Here is a 21,470-nt window from a genome sequence, read left to right as displayed (position 1 = left end):
CCTATGCTCATTACAGCACTATTCACAATAGCCAAGACATGAAAGCAATCCAAGTGCCCAAGTTCTAACTGCTCACTCAGAATAAAAGACAAAAATCATCCTATTTGCAACAACATGGATGGACCTGGAGGGAATTACGCTAAGCGAAATAAGCCAGACTGAGAAAGACAAACACCAGATGATTTCACTCATATGCAGAATATAAACAAATACATGGACAAAGAAAACAGTTCAGTGGTTACCAGGGGAAGGGGGCTGGAGGGTGGGCACAGGGGGTGAAGGGGAGCACTTAGGTGGTGACAGACAAGGAATAATGTACAAGTGAAATTTCACAATGATGTAAACTATTATGAACTCAATAATAACAATAAAAAATCTAAGTGAAGGAATTCCCAGAATGATGATGACAGGAAGTCCCAAGACAATAGCTCTGCAGCAGGCTTAGCGAGCAGTGAGTTCATACTGGGACAGAAAGAACAGGGCTCCAGGAAGGAAACCTCTAAGACAAAAAATAAATAAATAAATAAAAATAACTGATAAGATTAACTGATGTTTGAGAGGAGTTGTATAGTTCTGGTGCAGTATTCATGTGAGGTGATTAAACCCAAGGGAGTCAGTAAGTTCCCAGAGAAAAAAAGGGGGAAGAGAGACATCTTAATGGCAAAAGTTTTCTGAACAGTAGATCTAAAGCACAATTTGCTTTCATTCATCTTATTGACACATAAGTAATTATCATTAGGTTTGTGCTCCAGTAAACAGATACATTAATTTTATTTAAATATTCCTATTCACTGTCCAAATTAATTACACTATGGATAATCTAAATTGTTACAGTTTTAGTTCAGAGAGAATGCAATGAATATTCTGGAATCAAATTATTTTCCCAAATTGAGAAGATAACCCTACCTATGTTTCTCCAGGGCTCGTGTCCCAAAAGGGAATGTGACCAAAACCTTGGATTTGCTCACTCAACACCCATTTAACGCCCTTGTAATAAACCTTCCTTTACTGCAGAGGCTAGGAAGCTAAAATGGTATTTCCTGGGATTCCTTATAACAGTAGGCTGCAGGATGTGATTTAGACCCTGCCAAATGGTATTTAGACCCTACTCATGCGAATCTTTGGGAACAGGGGTACATGAGGAAGAGGAGGAGGGAGGAAGGAAGGTTTTACTGATGGGGATCATGGCAGGAGAACGATGCTGAAGCACCTGTAGTGACTTCCTAATTTGGCAGCTTTTTGATTGTGGCAGAGGCAGAAGCTTCCTTGACAGCCCAATTCTGCAATTTCCTGTTAATCATTCAAATTAGTCCTATTAGTGATTCTATGAACTATCTATATTCCTTAAAAGATCCCTTTGGGTTCAACTAGCTACAGTGGATTCCAGTATCTGTACCTAAGAACCTACATTAATGCGGACTATGAGAATAATTTTCCAAAAATCTTTTGAGATACTCAGGAGGTAATTAGTAAATGAACTAACACTAGGATCAGAGACACTTTCTTGACCTTTCCTAAATTAAGTGCTTCCACTTGTGGGTCTCCTTTCCTTCTCCAAGTGTGTAGCTTAATGATTTAAATTTATATCGTCACAAAAAATTAATAGCATCTTTTTTTTTCAAAGATTGGCACCTGAGCTAACATCTCTTGCCAATCTTCTTCTTCTTTTTTGCTTTTCTTTTCTTCTTCCTCTTCCCAAAGACTCCCAGTACATAGTCTAGTTGTAGGTCCTTCTGGTTGTGCTATATGGGGTGGTGCCTCAGCATGGCCTGACGAATGGTGCCAGGTCGGTGGCCAGGATCCAAACCGGAGAAATCCCGGGTAGCCAAAGTGGAGCGCGAGAACTTAACCACTTGGCCACAGGGCTGGCCCTAGCATCTTTTATTTCTTACTTTTTAAAGCATACTTTTATTTTCACTATTCAATATTAATAAATGTTTTGTTATCATGCTTTTAGATGTGTAACAAGTTTTAAAACTCCACGTTACTACAGTAGAGTACTCTTGTAACTTCATGTGTACATGTGTCATGAGGTGAAGCACTCACCTGAGCAATGAACTGAATAATCTTCACAAATATATTGAGAGGTGTGTCACGAGGAACCACACTACGTGAACCTTTTGGAAAAAGTGCTGACACTATGCTCATAAGACGACTATAAGAAAAAAAAGATTTAGTCATAATAAGGCAATGAAATGAACAGCAAACCATTCTTCTTACTCTGCATAATAGGTCAAGAGAATTCATACTCCTCCCTCAAGGTAATTATAATGTTCACTAAAATTCCAATCATGTGATTGTTTTTTTACCAAGATTTTATTTTATTTTAAATACACTTTAATACAAAGGCACTCACCTTTGAGTTACAGTGTTGCTTTCACATTTTATTCTAATTACATAAACCCACAACAATCTATACAAAGATTCCAGTGCAACTCGAGACATTTTAGGATCTTTATTCTGTTTAAAAACAAAAGAGAATAAAAATAAACTTATTTCTTTAAGTACTTGCAATCACTTAAGATCAAATGCATTCTCTGTCAAAACTTAAAAGCCCTCACCCATCCCCCATTTTGGATTCAATCTAAAACAGGTTTAAATATATATGTATACGCATATATATATATATATATATATATATATATTTGGCATACAGTAAGTACAGATAGCTCAAAAGTAACCATAGATAAGGAAATTCTGAGCCATTCCTGATACTCTCAAAATGAAACAGTAAAATATCAGACTTATATTATCATTTCTAATAATTCCTAAATTACATACACATCAACTTACTTGATGGCAAACGGTTCACACAACACTGGTAGAATGAGGGAAGGATTACTCCTTTGGAATTCACTGCAGCCCATACACAGTAAAATTTAGAACACCAAATGTTACTAAAGATATATGTATTTGTGAAATAAAGCAAAATATTGAGTGATTATCCTTACAAGAGGGAATATGGGATAGTGGGTGAAGAGCATGGACTCTGAAATTAGGAACGACTGGCCAACCCCCATACTTGGGCACTGTTATATATCAGTGGTGACACAATTTCCTCATCTGTAAAAGGGAGATGAAATGGTACCTACCTCACACATTAAGGAAGTTATTATGTGAAAAGCACTTGGAACACTGCCTGGCACATGCTAAATGCTCAACAAATGTGAAGTGTTAGACCTTTAATTTTTACTTAGAATGAAAACATTATTATTTAGATTATTATTATTTAGGATCAGAAAAGTATTCCATTTCAATCACAATTTTATCAGCAAATTTTTTCTTCACACTAGCTATAACAAAAAGTGAAGTTCTCAAATGACCAGAGTCATGCAATGAGATTAAATTGTGAATTCTGAAAATGCACCTAATAATCACCTTTTATTAGGAGAAACCCTTTATGCATTTGTTAATTGGCTGTAGGATGCATTGATTGCTATAAATTAGCATTGATTTAATTTGGTTTGGAGGATTTCTTATTGTTAAACAATTATTCTATAATGTTAAATAACAATTGTTAAATGACTATTATATAGCAACTGACAAAAGGTAATTTTAAAATACTAAGTAATTTAGTCATTCTATTTTATGTTTTCTTAAGATACAGAATAATGGACATCTACTCTGTAAGATTAAAAGCAATGCAAAAAGATAACAACTGAGGATGTTTCAAATAAAAAGAAACAACCTCTAGAAAATATAATTTTGCACATCTATCTATACGAAGATTTGATAAAATTAAGAATGAAATGTCAATTACTCTGCTGGTCAGAGTCTGAACATCAATCCCTCCCTCCAGATCCATAATGATGCCAAATCTTAACAACACTCCCCAAGTCGTTCTCTGTTAATTTCTTACTAATGGAACTAAGTAACATATAAAGTATCATATAGTGTATGTATGCTACTAATAACAACCAAGTTATTTCTAGTATTTTCTTCCCTATCATTTAGTTCAAGATATCAGATATCAAAATATAAGTTCAATTAGTTTTATGTATACTCCAAATAATATATATTCAAAATATGATCAATACCAATTAATATATAATAAATTGTATATTGAAATATTTAAGTCCAATTCCACATAAAAACTATTTTCATATAAATGGTTAATGACATATTTGGATTATCTTATTTTAAGTGCTGAGGTACCTGGCATGAAAAAAAAACCCTTGATTTTCAAGCTTTCCAAGATGGACTACTATGTTTACAAAGCAGACTTACTTTATACTGAACAATGCCAAAACAAGATGAAAAGTGATAAAAATCAATTATTAATTATCTATTCAGTCACTATAATGCTGCTATACATGTCTGAATAATAAAAACATCCTAAATTGATCTGAGCCTTAAACGGAGACATATAATTCCCTAGTTACAATTTTGGTCTAATTTGCATAATCAGATTGTTATATAAATTAAAATCCAATAGTACTAATATACAATAAAGTTTTGATATGTCAAATATGCTCTTTGGCAGCAATCATTTTAATGTTTCTTCCCCATTTTTCTACTGTGAACCAAAAACAAAGTGATTTGTTTAAAACCCAAACCAAAAGGATAGAAGTTTTAAAAAGTCATACATCAAAATCATATTCAAAATCTAAGCTACTGTCTCCTTAATTTCATTGGAAATGTTTTTAAAACTCTCATTTATAACAGCTAATTTAAATTAAATAGAATATTTTAAAATTGAGGACTCTGGTGAAGAATCAACATCCATTATCATTTCTCTCTCTTAAATTCATCTTCTTGGGGTCACATTACTATTAAGCCTGTGGAATGTTCCCGCTGTGTGCTACTCTTCTTTTACAATATGAAAAGCAGGTTTGAATAAATACATTAGACATGCAATGCAACAATGGGTAAAGAAAAAAAGGCCACACTTAAAGGAGATAAAGCGATATTTTACTTTGTAACATCAACACAACTCACCTGGAGTGTTTCTATTTGTTTTCTGATACTGTTGTTAGATGGCATCTAAATAAAGCAATGTGAGACAGCAAACATAAACATGAGATGCAGCACATGCATGTTAGATGAAAATAAGCACAAAACAAGACAGCTCCTCACCAAGGTCTCTATTTAGAAGAAATTTGAAATTTCCAACATGGTGGCTAGAAACACTAAGAAAAAAAATCCTATAATTTGGGCATCACGGTACACATTTTAATAATCAAACTAAGAGAAAACAGTTAAAATTTTTAACTACCTAATTTTTCCTCTCAAAGCACTGCATTTGAGTTCAAACTAGTTTAAATTTTTAAAAGAAAATAAGCATACACTGCAGAAAAAAATCTTCAAATTGTTTCTACATGATATCTACTCTTATTATTATTCTCTCCCTCTCTCTAATTTTCTTTAGAAACTTTAAAATCATTTTTTACATTATGACCTCAATTGATATAAAGATAGGGGAATGGGAAACTACCAAATTCTGTTTGGGACAAAAATAACAGATTTCACATTTTCTGTGAAAATAAGCTGATGCTCTCTCATGCTGTTTATGGGCCTATAGGACTAGAGCCCATTTTTCATGGTCACCAACTTCAAAAACTGGTATGGTAATCTTTAAAAAATTGCACAATGTCTTAAAATGCCTTGAAAATGTTATCATATTTATTCTTATGACTCTAGAGGATAATGCCTTAATATCCCAGAATTATAGCCAAAATATTTTCTTAAAATATTCAGTATGACATTTCTCATAGTACATTAAAAGGTAACATGGTGGACCAGAAAGAGCAAAGCTTATGGAACTACATGGACCTAGTTGTAAATCCTATCTCTGTCACTTTTTGGTTCCCTAACATGGGTTACTTATTTATCTTCTCTCAGCCTCCATTACAGATAGAATTAAATGAGATACTGTATTTAGAGAATCTAGTATATAGTTAATATTAATAAAAATCAGTTTTAAGAAGTAGTAGTTTTGAAAAATGGAAAGCTGTTACAGATTTTTTTTCAAATCAAGAGATTACTTGAATCTCAAAACAAAATAAATTTAGGTAAGGCCTTTATCTTGGACCAATTTTTCCTACATATAAAACAAATAAATTATACCTTTTATAACAGATAACTAGCACAGTTTTCCCCTGAATGCTCAAATCCTTACCTCAACTCTGCAGCAGAGCCACAGTATCTAAAACTCAAGAAACAGGAGCCAATTCATAAAATTTCTGCTGAATAGAGCCTTAATGTAAGTTAAGGGTTAATGGCCAAGACAACTATATTCCAAATACTCATGCTAAGGGGCTCTTATCTCCTTTAGACTGGCAGATTGACATAGCCATTAATGAAAATGGACAATATGCCAGAAATATTTAACAGGAGGTAAGGGTTCGAAGAAAACAGAGCATTTTAAATGAAAGCCTTAAGACAAAAAAAAAAAAAAAGTTAAGGTACTGCGAAAGAATTGCAAATATGTTAGGTGGAAACGTATATATATATAAAAAAATTCCAACAAGCAACAGAAAAGTATGAATTGTCGTGAAACAAAGCAACCTTCCAGAAAACACTTAAATGCATTCCTTAAAATATTCTATTCAAAGCATGAAAAATCCTACTACCCAGAAAATGATCAATTATCAAAGGAAGGACAGAAAACAGTATAATGTAATTAATTAAATAAAACATTTTCTGGTTGCATGACATAAAGAGTTTAGTCCGCTTGATTCGGTCCAGGGAATTTTCATAAATAAAGTAAAGAGAATATATCAATTCTCATCCAAACATGAATAATATCAACGCATGTCTAGGAAGAAAATAGCCAAAAATGTTTTTCAAAGACTTAGATTTTTTTTAATATATACCTTACTAAGAAATGAAGGCATTTTTGAAAAGGATACATAAAATCATGAAAAAGATATATATAGGATAATGTTGTCCAACAGATCATTCCTAAAGTGGGAAAGAGCCAGATCTATTTCTCACAATACCACAATGAGCTGTAGGGCCAGAGACAATCATTTAATCTATCTGTGCCTTGCTTTCACGATCTTCAAAGTATAAGGTTCTCAGTCTTAATCCTAACTTGGAGGAGTAACAGGAAATGAAATGTCATGTCTACCATGTTTCTATAACTTGTAAGAGATTTTCAAATATATTCGTCTATATATCAAAACCAGTATTCAAATCAAGCATTCACATGACACGCAGATGAGAAATATTCCCATGTTCTGTGTCAGACATTAACTATGCTCCTATCCACAGAAGGAAAGAAGATCCTGTAGACCTTGTAGCAGAGCATCCTGGGAAGAAAATGACCCTTCCATCTCACAGTTTTGTTTTCAATACTAAGAGAGACCAGACATGGATGTGCCAAACAGTGTTAGTAACAATTATCCCTTGATTCAAGTCAGAATCATTTCAGGAGCTTTTACATCCACGTGGATCCAGTATCACAGGTGTAGATTTGTCCGGGCATAGTTACATTAAATGTACCTTTAGTGATATTCTACTATCAAGGCTTTTTTCATATTATTCAGACTTGAGCCAACATTACTGAATTTTGTCAAAACAAAACACAAAATATGTATATGGAAAGTTTTGTAGGATTAATTAACAATTAATTCTAAAGGAATTTATTAACAAATAGTGCTAGATCTAAGATAATATAAAAACAATCATTAAAAAATGTACAATTTTGCATTCAATAAGACAAACTAAATTTTCAATCAAAAGTTCATTCATGTCTATACATGATTCCCTATAGAAGGAATGAAGTATGTATAAAATATGTGGCAAAGTATTTCTTTTCAAATGTACCAATAGTAATGAAAGTTTTATTATATACTGTTCAATGTATATGCATCAGTGAATATATTACAATCAGTATTTACATGTCATAAATGAGATTACATCTTACCTTTAAATGCGACAAACAGTTCTGTAGGAAAATATGCCAGTTATTTAAAAAAAACTGTTTCTGACTGACACATAAAAGGCAGGTAATTAGTGGATACAAAGCCTATAGGAAACAGGGAAAAGAGAATTAACATTTTTCATGGAAAAGCACTAGATTCGTAAATTATATTTCTTTTATTCTCCTAAACACACAAAAATTCTTTTATGCAGTTTTCCCATTTGTAATAAGAAATAGGATCTCATGGAGTAATCTAACAAAGAATGGTAAAGGGCAAATTTTCCATAAAAACAATTCCTTGACCAGTAACAATTCCCTGAGTTAAAATGTGCTATTATTTCCCCCCAGACTCATTACTTTCTCAAGCAGTGGTTATGAACATAGGCCCTGGGATGAGATGACAGACTGGCAGTGAAGTTTCCGCTTTCTGAAACTAAAAATTCACAGAAAAATCCTTCAAAGTTACATGAAATTAGCGGTTCCGTGGAAAGAAATGCCTTAAGTCACTGAATAGAAACAATGTAATCAGACAGACAATGGCTCCTAAATAATCTGATGCTTCAGAATGCAATTTATTATCATGTAAAATCAAGGAATTTATGGTTTAGTGTAAGAGTTCATTCACCTTTCCCATATTATAATATACAGTTTAAAGCACCTGTCAAGACAGGTAAATGCCTAGAATGAAGTCTGAATAACCTATCAAATGCAGAGCTAAAAAAATTAAGAATAGAAAGTTTTAAAAAGAGCAGGAGAAAATATACAAAATTTGCCCTCATGTTATACTTTGGATATTTTATAATTTCAAGTTTTACAGTTATCTTAAATCTCCATTGAATTCATAAATCAATTACTAAACTCCTAATTGAATATGTAAAGGTTTGAAATGTTTCTCAATACCAATGAATGCTTCTTTCTGGAGCTCAGTTCAAAAGTAGTCTGATAAAGCATCTCCACAAAATTTTTCAAACAGGGAACATTCACTTCATTTTTAACAGCCTACGTAAAAAATAACACAAAAAGAAAATGGTTACAAACAGATTAAACTATGCAAGGATTACAAGAACTTTCTGTAAGATTTGAAATTAGTTAATAATTCACTGAGTGTCTCTCTGAAGTGCTAGAATGTGCCAAATAACCAAATGTTAATAAACCTGGTCCCTGCCCTGAGCGAACAGGCAGACAACACAGGCAAGGGAACAGGTATGTGGTACAACAGACACTGTAAGAGGAAATGCTCTGTGCTCTTGGAGCACTCAGAAGGGGCCCTATGGAAAAACTCTACAAGGAAGTAACATCCAAACTGAATCCAGCATCTCTTACCTGAAATATAGCAATAGCCTCCTGTTTAAGCTCTCTGGCCTTATCTCCCACTACTCTGCCCCCTACACTGGGATCCAGCCACACCAGATAGGTGAGGGTTAGGGGTAGGACTAGGGTGAGGGTTAGGGTTAGGGCTAGAGCCAGGGCTAGGGCTAGGGCTAGGGTTAGGGCTAGCTTCCTTGCTGTTCCTAGAACACATCATGTGTGCTCTTGCTTCAGGACGTCTGCGCTTGTTCCTTCTGCCTAAGAAGCTCTTCTCCCAGGTGTAGTATGTCTTACTCCCTCATCCCTTTAGTCTTTGCTCAATTGTCACCATCTGTTTCAAGGTGATGGTCTTTGCTAATCACTATTTAAAATGTCAACCCCCTTATCCCTTCAGTAATTCTTATCCCCACCCTGCTTTACATTTCTCCACAACACTTACCACCATCTACGTATCTTACACACTAGTTTATTGCCTATTATCCGCACTAGAAGGGAGCTCTTAAAAGCAGGGAGTCTTTCCTGCCTTGATCATTGTTGTATTCCCTGTGCACAGAAGAGGCCCTGGCCCACAGAAAGCACTCAGTACATATAATGAATAAATAACTAGAGTCCAACCAGGCAAAAAGGGGGGAGGTTATTAGAGAGGCAAGAATGCTCCAGACAGAAGGAGCTCTATGTGCAGAGGCAGGTGTTATGAGTCGAACTGTGTCCCTACAAAATTCATATACTGAAGTTCCAACCCTGATCCTTCATAATGTGACCTTATTTGGAAATAGGTCTCTGCAGGCATAATTAGTTAAGATGAGGTCATAGTGGAGTAGGGGGACCCCCTACTCCAACATGACTGTCCTTGAAAAAACGGAGTGATGTGGACAAAGATATACACACGGGAGAATGCCATGTGGAGATGAAGGGCAAAGATCAGGTGATGGTTCTTTAAGTCAAGGAACACCAAAGATGTCAGTAAACCACTAGAAGCTAGCTGAGACGCACAGAACAGACTTCCTCACGGCCCTCGGCAGGACTCAACCAGCCAACACCGTGGTCTCAGACATCTAGCCTCCATAACTGTGAGACAGTAAGTTTTTGTTGTTTAAGCCACCTAGCGTGTGGTACTTTGTTAGGACTACCTTAGCAAACAAATAAACCACAAAAGCAAACATGGCACAAAAGAAGGATAAGGTGGGGCCAGCCCCGTGGTCCAGCGGTTGAGTTTAGCACGTTCTACTTCAGCGGCCTCAGTTCGTGGGTTCGGATCCCTGGTGTGGACTTACACCACTCATCAGCTATGCTGTGGTGGCAACCCACATATAAAAAACGGAGGGAGATTGGCACAGATATTAGCTCAGGGCTAATCTTACTCAGCAAAAAAAAAAAAGAAGAAGTAGAAGAAGAATTAGGCAATGTAGTAATAATGGACAATTGTCAAGGGTCTTTTTTCCTATAACCTGCTGCTTTTGATGAACTACCTTAAAAACTACAACCTAATCCCAGTTAGATATCTGGCAAAAACAGATTTTCAGACAAGGGGTAAATAAAAATGACAATTTGGGATAGATCGGCAGTAATTCAAACCATTTCTAGGAAAAGAAATTGAAGCACATGTACTAATGATAATAGACTAAAGCTGACATGGTTTTATAAATGATAAAAATGAACCTACTACATGGCTAAGAACTGGGGTAAGGGGTGGGGGGCTATCTGACTCAAACTACCTGCAAAGCTATGATTCATGACTTTTACTTGTACCCATTAAAATAATCTTCAAACATTTAACTATAAGTAAACATTCAAGAAAGGTAAACAAATCATGCCAATTACTATGTCATTAATATTTTAAATTTTTAACTTTTCTTACAATCCCTGTCCACCTTTTCTAAACACGCTCTAAAGATAGGACCTAAACACCACATACCCATACATATGAACACATTGATCACAAGTCAATTAGTTCAATATTTAAAAGTGAAAGCCAAAACAGTTCAATTTGATTCTCAACATGAAAATAAATTTCTTCATTAAAAAAATTTTTTTTTTCTTGGTGAGGAAGATGGGCACTGAGCTAACATCTGTTGCCAATCCTCCTATTTTTGCTTGAGGAACATTGGCCCTGAGCTAACATTTGTGCCAATCTTCCTCTATTTTGTATGTGAGATGCTGCCATAGCATGACTTGATGAGCAGTGTGTAGGTCTGCACCTGGGATCCAAACCTGCAACCCCAGGCCACCAAAGCAGAGAGTGTGAACTTAACCACTATGCCACTGGGCTGGCCCCATTTTGTTTTTAAAATTTTTAAATAGAATAAAACCTGAATAAACAGAATGTTACTAACTTCCATTTCTAGCCAAGATGGCGTAAAGGGGGCTGGATTTACCCTACCATCTGAAACAAACAAAAAACAAACAAAATATATGAAATGATATGCAAAACACTGCATATCAGTCAATAAAAGAAAGTAACCCCTAAGGAATGGAAAATAAATGAGGTGAACCCTTCATGGTCCCACCTTACTACCTTGCAAGAGTTTTCAGGGAAGAAATGGAAGCATATGTATGATATAACTACCCACGTATGGTACAACACCGCTTGAGGTAGAGAGTGATAAGTTAAAGATGTATACCATAAACAATAAAGTGCCAAAACAATGAGATATAACTAATAAGCCAACAAAGGAGATAAAAGAATCATGAAAATATTCAATTAATCCAAAAGAAAGCAGAAAAAAAGGAGAAAAAGGGAACAAAGAATAGATGGGAAAAATAAAAAACGTAATCAGAAGATAAAAGATTTAAAATAACTGTATCAATAATCATATTAAATGAATGTGGTCCCCAATTGAAAGGCAGAGATTGACAGACTAGATAAAAAAGCAAGACCAAACCATATTCTGCCTACCAAAAAAGGTACTTTAAATACAAAACCACAAGTAGATTAAAAGTAAAAGAATGCAAAAAGATATACTATCCTTACACAACCAAAAGAAAGCTGGAGTGGCTATATTAATATCAGACAAAGTAGATTTCAGAGCAAAGTGAAAAGAGGCAAGGAAGTCTGCTCTCTTCATTTCTATTTATCATTGTACTAAAAGTCCTCACCAGTGCAATAAGGCAAAAGTAAAATAAAACATACACACTGAAAAGTATTTTGAACACCCAGATAGCATAAAAATATGAAATGCCTAGGGGTAAATTTTACAAAATATGTTCAAGATCTGTACACTGAAAAATACAAAACATTGTTCACAGAAAATAAAGACTCAAGTAAAAGGAGAGAGACATTATCTTCATGAATAGCCAAAATCAATGTTAAGATGTCTGTCCTCCCAATTTACTTATTAATTGAATGAAATTCCCATTCAAATCCCAGCAGTTTTTCTAATTGGTGGGTGACTCTAATCTAAGGTGACTCTAAAATTCATATGGAAGTGCAACGGACCTAGAACAGCCAAAATAATATTGAAAACGTATAAAGTTGCAAGGTGTACACCACCTGTCTTCTCAACTTAATACAGTAATTAAGATAGTGTGCTACTGCTGTGAGAATATACACATAGATATTAGAACAGAATACAGTCAGAAATACACTCACACACATAAAGTCAACTAATTTCTCAGACAAAGGAACTAAATTACTTGAAAAGAATCTCTTCTCAACAAATGGTCAAATGGTGCTGGAACAACTGAACACCATATGCAAAAAACAAAACAAAGAATTAAACAAAACACAGCAAAATTTCAATCCATACCTCATACCTTATGCAAAATTAACTCAAAATGGATCATTGACCTAAAAGCAAACTCTAAAACTGAAATACAGGAGAAAACCTTTGCAACCTTGGGTTAGGTAGACTTCTTAGGTATGATACCAAAAGCACAATCTGTAAAAGAACAAATTGATAAATCAGACTTCATCAAAATTAAAAACTTCTCTCCCAAAGACTTAGTTAAGAGAATGAAAAGACAAATCCAGAGCTAGGAGAAAATATTCATGAAGCACTATCTGATAAAATCCTTGTACCCACAGTGTATAAAAAATATATCTCTCAAAACTTGATCAGAAAACAAATTCCCAATTTAAAAATGGGAAAAAAGATTTCAACACACATTTCACCAAAGAAAATATATGGATGGCAAATAAGGACATGAAAAGATGCTCAAAATCATGTCATTAGGGAAATGCAAATTAAAAACCACAATGAGATATCACGACACACCTATTTCAATGGCTACAACTAAAAAGACTGGCCAAAGCAAGTGCTGGTGAGGATTTGGAGGAACTAGAACTCTCAGACGCTGCTTGTGGAATGCAAAATGATACAGCTGCTTTGGAATATAGTTTGGCAATTTCTTTAAGAGTTAAAGCTACTATTTGGTCCAGCAATTCCATTCCTCTACATTTACTCAAAGGAAATAAAAGCATATGTCCATCCACAGACTTGTACATGAATGTTCACAGCAGATTTATTTGTAACAGCCCAAAACTGGAAACAACCCAAATGTCCAAAAACAAATGAACACATAACCAAACTGTGGTATATCCATACAAACGAAATACTACTCCAGAATGAAAAAGGAATAAACTACTGACATACTCTACAACACAGCTGAAATTCAAAATAATTATGCAGAGTGAAAGAAGCTGGAAAAAAAGAGTTCGTACTTTTTTTTTTTTTTTTTTTGAGGAAGATTAGCCCTGAGCTAACTACTGCCAATCCTCCTCTTTTCACTGAGGAAGACTGGCCCTGAGCTAACATCCACGCCCATCTTCCTCTACTTTATTCGTGGGATGCCTACCACAGCATGGCTTTTGCCAAGCAGTGCCATGTCCGAACCCAGGATCCGAACCAGCGAACCCTGGGCCACCAAGAAGCGGAATGTGTGCACTTAACCACTGTGCCACTGGGCCGGCCCAGAGTTTGTACTGTTAAGATTCCCTTATTACAAAATTCTAGGAAATCCCAAACTAACGTAAAGGGATAAAAAGAAGATCAATGGTTGCCTGAGACGGCGGGTGAGTCGGAGGGAAGGATTAAAAAAGAATATGAAGAAAATTTTAGGGTGTGATCAATATGTACATTATCTTGACTGTGGTGATGGTTTCACAGGCATATACATGTCATATTGTACCTAGAACAGCCAAAATAACTTTGAAAAAGCATAAAGTTGGAAGATGTACACTACCTGCTTTCCAAAGTTTAAATACGTGTAATTTATTGCAGGTCAACTTTACCTCCATAAGTCTTCTTGAAAATAAAATCATAATACACATAAAAAAAGAATATAATTTATACAGTAATGTGTAGTGTACTGAAAGTGAGTAGCATATCACATATCATATGGAAAAACTGAGTGGGGAAAAAACCCAGGAAACAAAAAGAAACGAGCATGTCTCTAAGTAATCTAAAATCACAGAATCCTGCTTATAGTATATGTTACTAGTAATTGCAAAATTATTTTTGAATAACACACTGCATTTACACCAAGAAAAGCTTCTATAAATCTGCTTCCCTAGAAGTTACTGCAATCATAATTATAGCAATCATAATTTCTAGTTTAGAACACATCTTTTTACAGGTATGATAAATAGCATCGCGACTATAGAACAGAACATTAAACAGTGCTGTAAATTCCAGGACATGTGTCACAGTACTTTTAAATTCTTCAGAGGCTGTTAAAATGACTGCCATTTTGTGAGGAGCACAAGTCACGAGTAAATGCAGCACGTTGTATTGAGCTACTCTGGGCACCCATTACTGCCAGGACGCAAATACTCCATCTCTGAATCTTAAGGGCTTGGGCTCGTTCTTTTAATGAAAAGATTGATCAATGCTCTTCTGCTATTTGTCTAACAACCATTTTCCCCATACCCACATTACATTCCAAGTTTCTGCTTCATTGTCTCTGAGATTACCAGAAAGTAAGAATATGTATTTCATGTGGTAGCATCTTCAGTGAAAAGGTATTTTCAAAATATAGTATAAAAATATACTTACAGCAGCTACAGGGATAAGAATCTCCACAAATAAACCAGCAAGTGCATGTTTTATATCTTTATCTTTTACTTCTAAGAAATACTGAGCACATTCCTGGAGGGGGGGAAAAGGTACATTAGATTAACGAAAGAGGAAGATTAAAGAATTTTTAATATCACAATAATTTTGTAAATACTCTGCAATTTTACCAAAACGCAAAGGTCAAAACATGCTCATATTAAAAAGAAAAAAGAAGGTAATTCATACTTGTGACATCTTAACATTTGGAATAAGGAAATAACAACAATGTCATTACTTTGTATACATTTTGCTTCTTCAAAAAGCCACGAACAAGAACCACCACCGTCAGGTGAGTTTTAATTACTGCAAGTGGGAAGGCCCATCACCTGCATGAACTGAAACGATGCTTCAAAATCTTCCACAGGATACATCTTCACTCGGAAGAACTTCATTCCCATTATTAAGCTGATGACACTTTGTACCACATGTGGACTTTGCTCCTTTTGTCGCAGTTCTTTTAATTCTGTCACAAACTTCTTCCTCACAGCCTGAAACCTTTAATATACATGGATAAATCATTTGAATGTGAATTAAAAACACAATTTCCCCCATGATAATCAACGTTGAAATCAAAAGGTGTTTTATCTAAACATCATCTCCTTTCTCTGCCCTCATCAAAATTACCAGAAAAGCATTCAGAGGGAAACAAAATTATTTGTTATTTTAAATTTGCCGTTCATTTATTTTAAAATCAGAACTTCCTTATGGGGAAATAACAGGATTTCTTTATTCCTATAATATCATCAATACAGCACCATTACCATTTAATAATTAATAATCATCATAAAAATAAGATCAAATAATCCACCCATAAAACATCCCCATGTAAATCAGAGTGTCTCTAAATTTTAAGGTTCCTTTTTACAGAGTCTGAAATTTGAGTTACATGGAGAGCAGATTGGAGACTACACATTTGTTCAGAGATAAATCAATCAGTTGTAGGCTACTAATATCCCCTTACACTGCAGGAAAGCTGAAGAGGAGTTGAGGGACGCTGGTCTCAGAATGTGAATAAGCTAAAGAATCCAAATGTGAGCTTTCAAAATGTGAGCACCATCCTGGATGTAAATGACCACAACTGTTAAGGCTACTAAGTTTTTCCCTTGTTTACATTGGAAAAAGATATCTGATAGTTTATTAATCAATAATTCTTCATTTTCTCCTTCTCTATATTGTGAAATAACTAAAGATTTTATTGTTAATGTTATTTGGAGAAACCAGTTCCTGAAAGTTAAAATGACAAACGAAGCATACTTTCCAATGGTCACTGACTACAGTGGGGAAAAAGTAAATTACATATTAATGAAATATAGATACAGGATAGCAAATATTACTTATCTATTTCCATTTGAGTTTTGGAGCATACGATACCATTTTCCATTAAAGTATTCTTTTCCATTTTATAAAGAAAATATAAAGTGGATAAAAAACCTTCCTATTGCAATAATATTAGAATCCAAGGGTTTTTTCTTTTATTTTTTAATTTTTCTTTCTCATAATAATCATTAGTCACTGCAATCAAAGGACATGTATACACAAGATTCTAATACACCACCTAGCCTCTCTTTCTCCTCTCCCCTTTACCACCCCACTACTTGTCCCCTCAAATGTCGATGCTAACAGCCTCACGTAATGTGGATCCATCCATGTTTTCTCCCATGCTCATTATACGTATGGATGGAAAACACCTCAACAGTGCTCCAAGTGCCATTTCTCTCACAATTAGACTAGTGAGGCTGAGTGTCATTTCGTAAATTTACTGCCCACTTGGATTTACTATCCTTAATGTCCCAGATTTAACTTAGTCGTGATATAGTGTTCTCCTGGACCCAACTTGCTGATGTATTAGTTAGAATTTCTAATCTATATTCTTGATAGAAATTTATTTTTGATCAAAATTAAAATATCGTGAACTATTATGCCATAGAAGGAAATATATCATTGCTCATATTATGTTTTTGTGACTATATTCCTGATCAGGGATTCATTATTGATTAAATATAAATGAGAGATTAAGATATTACTGCCAATGTCTGAATCATTTAAAATTCTCAAATTATGTTCTAAGTTCTATAGCATTGGTTAGACAAAGATCCCTAGTGTATGAACAAAAGATAAAAAATACACAAAATAAAATACACTACTTAACATTAAAATCTAACCTACTAAACATTAATAATAATTGTGCTTGCCTTCTTAGAATTTAGAAATGTTGTCAGATGGTGATTTCAGGGCCAAAGACTCTAAATAGCATCCAAGAAAATGTGAGCTGATACTTTTTACCTTAGAAATTTCCCAGTAGCAACAGAGGAAATTTGAAATCTTCCTCAGCCTTTAGAGCAACCACAAGATACTAAAGATCATCTTGTTTCATTGTTTACTACAATGATAGTTCAACACAACTCATTGAGTGTAACTCCTAATGAATAACACTTTTTATGGAGTAATACAGTATCTTTTATTTTTCCTTTTTGCTATCTCTTCTACCTATTTAAAACTCTGGTTAGTACTAAGACAAATAAGATGATCAGAAGGAAGACATTATGTTGCTGTTTCAGAAATAAAAACACTCAACTGGAGAGTATTAAAAGTAATTATTAGCTCTGTAAAAAGTTCTAAAATGAAGACATTTTAAAACACTTCTCATAGAATTGTAAAAATAGGGAACAAGGTAATGTTCTGACTATTTCGGCAATTTTTGACTTCCTCAATTCAGACATTTATGGAAAACCCCAAATAAATGAAAACAGGTTATAAAATTAAGGTATGGGTGTTACTTAAAAATCCTCTAAGGAACAGAGGCGTTGAGTAATAAAAGGTGGAGCAGATTTCACAATAACTATGAAAAAAATAGTAGCTCTAAAACTATCAGTGTCTATTAGTTAGTAATAAAGCATTCTAAAACGCAAAGCAAATCAAAATCAGTGGTTTTTAAAACTTACTTTGATTGGGCAAGAACCCCTATCACCTCTGCATATAGATCTGCAATAATATGCACATTCCCAGTGTTGGTTCCTGAATATCTAAAATAAAAAGAGAACAAACGTAAGATTTCATTAAATATTTCTACAAACTTAGTAAATTGGAAAATTCCTTATCAGAGTGTTATATAATTTTCTCTGAAGATTCGTTTAGGGGATGAAAAAACCACAAGAATTTTCTTCTATCTCTAGATTTTAATTTGCCATGAAATGTAACCTTCCAATTCTTATAAGTCCAATCAATGGTTTTAAGAACTGTTTTTACAAAATCTTTCCTATAAGCATTTTGTGTGAATTCAATAAAGATAGGAAGATAATTGCTTTGAACTCTATAAATAAATGATCAATGAGAATCCAAATTCTACTTAAAGAGTCTAAACCCAGACTGCAGAGAAAAGCAACAGTTCCTAGTTAGTATTTCACTTACCCTTCCTTATGTTTAAAGTGCTTAAAAGCTAAATTTAGAACTTCATGAACTAAGGGATCAGGCACAGGATGAACAGGAATCTAGAATAAAAAAAATTATCAGGTAAGAAAAAGCTAAATGGGTTCTAACTCTTTTGAGTGTTCTCAATATCTCAACTAAATCAATTCTAAATGTCATGATATGATCTATTACTAAGAAGTCAATCTTCCCTTTTTCTAAGAATGCTATTATTTCCTCTAAGAATTTAGTTACTCGTCAAATTTAACAACCTCTAGATTTAAGAATATTAGCTTCAAAATCACAAGTCCTTGAACTATGGACCACGTAGCGGAAAAAGCAGTCATTATTAGTGTTGTTACAATTGTTACTGTCAGAAAGTTAAAAAAGACACTCATGTATAACTCTCTGCACCATCTACAGGAAAACAACCTTTGACTGAGCCAGCCCCACGTTCCACACAGAAAATCCATTTTCTATCATGAACAGAAAACAAAAAGGACACCAACTAACCCAACAATTTTAAACTATTAATGGCTTTATTGGTATTAGAAATTTGTCATTTAAACTTCTTTGTTTTGTTTTGTTCTTTGAAAATTACATGCCAGTTCCTAATACATAAAAGAAATCAAACTATTTAAACCAGAAAGTAAAACCCCTGCCCCTTTCCCCATTATAATCACTATTAACAACTTGCTGTATATCCTTCCAGACGGTTTCCTACACACACCAACACACCCTTTTTTTCCCATTGAGGTACAATTGACATACAAATTATATTAGTTTCAGGTGTACAACATAATAATTCAATATTTGCATATATTGCAAAATGACCACCACAATAATTCTAGTTAATATCTGTCACCATACATAGTTACAGAATTTTTTTTCTTGTGATGAGAACTTTTCAGAGTTACTCTGAGTAACTTTTGAATACGCAATACAGTGTTATTAACTATAGTTGTCATGCTGTATATTACAGCTCCATAACTTATTTATTTTATAACTGGAAGTCTGTTCCTTTTGACTCCCTTCACCCATTTTGCCCAATTTCCACATCTCTGCCTCTGGCAACCACCAATCTCTTCTCTGCATCTATGAGCTTGGTTTTTTGTTTCGTTTTGTTCTTTTGAGATTCTAGGTATAAGGCACACATCTTATTTTTACTTTAAAGAATAACACATCTTTGCATGTCAGTACTTACAGCAACTCCTTATACTTTTTAACAGTCATGTAATACTCAGCATACACATTTTAATTTACTTAATGAGCTCCCTGTTAATGAACATTTCATTCCAAATTTTCAATATCCAACATATATAACGTTATACAATATACATCTTCTGCATTTAACATTATATACTTGTATAGTTCCATCAGAGAGTCCAAAAGGAGGAACTGATAGGTCAAAGAGTACACAGGTCACCACTGGAATACATTCTATATAAGTGTGGGTCTGTTTTTGAGCTCTCTATTCTGATCTACCAATTTGTTTATGTCTGTACCAAAACCACGCGGTCTTAATTATGAGACCTTAATAATAAGCTCTGATGTCTCATACTGCAAGTTCCCCCTTATTTTTACTTCAGACACAGCTTGGCTGTTCTTGGCCCATTGTTATTCCATATTCAATTTACAGTCATCTTTTCCAACTCCACAAAAACTGTTAGGATTGTTATTGGAGTTGCAATGCATCTATAGACCAATTTCAGGATAACTGTGTTGCCGCATTTACATGGAATACCTTTGCACTTCTTTAAAGGCTTTCAGCAAAGTTTTATAATTTTCTATTTTTGTCCTGTGTTATACTTATTCCTAAGACAATAAACATATGAAGAGATGCTTGATTTTATCAATAATAAGGAGAATAATAATACACAAGATATCATTTTACACCTATTCAATGGGAAAAAGTTAAGTCTGACAATACAAACAGTAGAGAGAACGTAAATGAATGAGGTTTCGTATACATTGCTGGTGGAAGTTTAAATCAATCTTTCGCAAAGCCTGCAATCTAGTGAAGGGGATCAAAGCATGACATCACAAAATATGGCACTTTGGCATAAGGATTATTTTGAACTGAAGGCAACTGAGAAACAGCAGATGCAGGAAAAGCTCTCTACCTTTCTACGTCTCAATGAATCTTTTAAAAGCAACCTGATGATACAGGAAAGAAATGAAGTTTATTCATCAGTCTGTAAAGCTGAGATTTTTTAAATCCCATGTTAGTAATAGGGCAAAAACTGAATTTATTCCACATAATAAAGTTCAAGAATTCAGAGACTCGAAGAGAATAATCTTAACCTTTGTCCCATATTGGTAAACTGAAATTTTAAACCCAGAATTTCTCTAGCAATTAGGGATACTTACCTAGGAACTTGAACAATGACTGCATAATTACAAGAAGCTTTTCAATCTTTTACAGGCAAACGCATCCCATCATTATAAAAGGGTAACAATCACATCTTATTGATACAGGAATTTCAGAATACTGGTTGATCGATTAAGTTGCGGTATGGCAATCTTTTACTTGGTACCCTGAGTACCTCTTTTTAGGACCACATTCTTCATCTCATAATAAGAAGAAACTAAAAACCACATCCCCAAAGTACTCCTGTATATCCACACCAAGCTGTGCAATTTATCACAGGGAAACTCTAATCAAACCTTTATACGATAAATAAAAGCATTTCCTTCATTATAATGAGAAAAGCGTAGAAAGACCATGGATTTTGGATTAGTCTAATCAAATCAAAGCCTCTTTTCTTTTTACTAGTTATGTAACCTTGAGGAAGTTTCCACTTGCTCACCTGTAAAATGTAGAGAATAGAAGTCTA

The 21,470-nt window shown here is 34.2% G+C and overlaps 1 protein-coding gene across 13 annotated transcripts in view; it reads right to left on the bottom strand.

Annotated features, from left to right (window-relative positions):
• Positions 1–21,470, bottom strand: part of FRYL (FRY like transcription coactivator) — a 249,723-nt gene that overhangs the window by 94,696 nt on the left and 133,557 nt on the right. For 8 of the 13 annotated variants that reach the window (XR_011502241.1, XM_070505921.1, XM_070505926.1 and 5 more), the window contains 9 exons: positions 18,637–18,716; positions 18,171–18,251; positions 15,555–15,723; positions 15,169–15,261; positions 8,768–8,866; positions 7,871–7,972; positions 4,939–4,983; positions 2,357–2,460; positions 2,047–2,155 (listed from right to left, as the gene is read on the bottom strand). Coding sequence is in view for 12 of the 13 variants with exons in the window: in XM_070505921.1 (XP_070362022.1) it covers positions 2,047–2,155; positions 2,357–2,460; positions 4,939–4,983; positions 7,871–7,972; positions 8,768–8,866; positions 15,169–15,261; positions 15,555–15,723; positions 18,171–18,251; positions 18,637–18,716 (882 nt within the window). In the remaining variant the exon portion in view is untranslated. The remainder of the gene's footprint in view (positions 1–2,046; positions 2,156–2,356; positions 2,461–4,938; positions 4,984–7,870; positions 7,973–8,767; positions 8,867–15,168; positions 15,262–15,554; positions 15,724–18,170; positions 18,252–18,636; positions 18,717–21,470) is intronic. The other 5 variants (XM_070505928.1, XM_070505931.1, XM_070505932.1 and 2 more) reach the window with 1 other exon arrangement.

This window comes from Equus asinus, chromosome 3 (assembly GCF_041296235.1).
Source record: "Equus asinus isolate D_3611 breed Donkey chromosome 3, EquAss-T2T_v2, whole genome shotgun sequence".
NCBI lineage: Eukaryota > Metazoa > Chordata > Mammalia > Perissodactyla > Equidae > Equus > Equus asinus.
This window is presented reverse-complemented; position numbering and strand designations above follow the sequence as displayed.